The sequence below is a fragment of the Hyperoodon ampullatus genome (assembly GCF_949752795.1).
Source record: "Hyperoodon ampullatus genome assembly, chromosome: 14".
Taxonomy (NCBI): Eukaryota; Metazoa; Chordata; class Mammalia; order Artiodactyla; family Ziphiidae; genus Hyperoodon; species Hyperoodon ampullatus.
This window is the reverse complement of record NC_136927.1, coordinates 43,424,045-43,425,828: the sequence shown is the minus strand read 5'-3', so window position 1 is coordinate 43,425,828 and position 1,784 is coordinate 43,424,045. Positions and strand designations below refer to the sequence as shown.

At 54.9% G+C, this 1,784-nt stretch overlaps 1 protein-coding gene across 1 annotated transcript; it reads left to right on the top strand.

Annotated features, from left to right (window-relative positions):
- The first annotated feature begins 218 nt into the window (after positions 1–218).
- Positions 219–1,571, top strand: NUPR1 (nuclear protein 1, transcriptional regulator). Its single transcript, XM_079719386.1, has 3 exons — positions 219–408; positions 806–955; positions 1,288–1,571. Exons 1-2 carry the CDS (start codon positions 297–299, stop codon positions 940–942), a joined length of 249 nt encoding a protein of 82 aa, XP_079575512.1. The 5' UTR covers positions 219–296; the 3' UTR covers positions 943–955; positions 1,288–1,571.
- Positions 1,572–1,784: the final 213 nt, after the last annotated feature.

Sequence of the window (1,784 nt, the reverse complement as noted above, 5' to 3'; positions counted from 1 at the left end):
GGATCTCCTCAGTGGAAAAATACCCAGCTGGGCGAGCCCCAGTGAGAGGGAGGGGGCAAGGGGCGCTGGGACTCACAGGACCGACTCTTTTCCCCTCTCGTGACTGATGTTTACTGGGCTGGGTTCTGGGAAAAGGCCAGATTGCATCAGACAGGGCGTGAGGGGCTGGAGCCAGACCGTGGGCTGAGGAGGAGACGTGGCCTTGTAAGTTGGGGCCAGTGAGTTGGGAGGTGTCAGCAAAGCAGACACAAACAAAGCTTTAGAAGACGAGAGAGACAGACAGACAGACAGACATTATGGCCACCTTCCCGAGAGCAGCCAGCCCGTCCAGGCAGCCCCCAGGCCCAGAGGATGAAGACCCCAACCTGGATGAGTATGACCTCTACAGCCTGGCTCATTCTTTCCTGGGTAAGGCCTGGCCCTGCCACCTTCCTGGTCCTTCCATCTCCAATGCCCACCCTCACAAACGGCCTGACCACCTCCCTCCTCAAACTAGGATCCCTCCTTGGGCTCCTGCCCATACATCACCCTTCTCCAGCCTGTTCCCTTGATCCCTCAAGTCACCCCCTTCTAGCCCCTCATCCAGTGAGCTGTGTCCTACTCAGCCCTGGGACCACATGCACTCCTAGAATATTAGAGCAGCAACATCATTCCAAAGATGGGGAAACAGGGACAATGACTGCCCTAAAGCTACATGGTGATGCCCCCCAGCCTCCCGACTTTAACCCAAGCTCTTTCCCCACCTGCCCTCTGGACCCCCTGTGGCTCTGCCCACCTCACCACCGACTCTCACCTCGGTTCCCAGGAGTGGGAGGCCGGAAAGGTCGCACCAAGAGAGAAGCCGCCGCCAATACCAACCGTCACAGCCCTGGTGGGCACGAGAGGAAGCTGGTGACCAAGCTCCAGAACACGGAGCGGAAAAAGCGAGGGGCACGGCCCTGAGACAGAACTTGAGGTAAGGCGTCAGGGGGCCCCGTCCGCAGCACCAGTAGAGGTCTCTCTGCCTGAAAAGGACAGGCCTGAATGGGCGAGGTTGGGTGGGAGGAGGGATCCAAGAATTGTTGTCTCAACATAGAATAAAATGAGAGAGACTTTTGAGTTTCCTAGTGACCAGAGCAAAGGGAAAAACAGACCCTTTCCAACTGGAGCAAAATTTGGTTTACAAAGAGGGAAACTGAGGCCCAAAGAGGGTAGGGTCCTTCTCTGGAGTCACGGAGCAAGTGAGCAGGAAAGGCAGGATTAGAACCCAGGCCTCTGTGCTTTCACCACCTGCTTTCCTTCCCCTAGATGAGGTCAGAGCACGGACACCCCACAGCGATGGAGACAGAACTGAGAGGAATCAGCCCCTGGGGGCGGAATCCAGGCCTGCTTGCCCCCACCCCCAGGACTTAGCCCACCTGACTGAGGTTCCGAAGGGCCACCAACGAAGCAGCCCCGGCCCCAGAAAAAAAAACAAGATGGGGAACAAGAGTCAGAGAATAGAGAGAGGCAGAATCATGAAGGTACCCCTCAAAAAGAAAGAAGAAACCAGAGCTCCCCAGGGTGACAGCAACAATAAACAAAGTACAGCAGCTGCAGCCTGTGTGTGTGTTTTTGTCCTCTCTCTTTGTGTGGCTTTTTGGGTGCACATTTCTGCCTGCAAGTGTCTGCATTTGCATGAACCAGTGAGAGCATTTTGGTGAGTGTTTGTTTTTGGTTGTGTGTCTGGGAAGGGGCGTTTCTAATTTTGTATGGGCGTAGAGGTGAGCTTTTTTTTTTTTTTGTATACATGTGTTTTGGTGCAT

Excerpts from the sequence above, each read along its gene's own strand:
- NUPR1 (XM_079719386.1), top strand. The coding sequence starts at position 297 with ATGGCCACCTTCCCGAGAGCAGCCAGCCCGTCCAGGCAGCCCCCAGGC. Across the intron at positions 409-805 it reads CCTGGCTCATTCTTTCCTGG|GAGTGGGAGGCCGGAAAGGT; the intron begins GTAAGGCCTGGC and ends CTCGGTTCCCAG.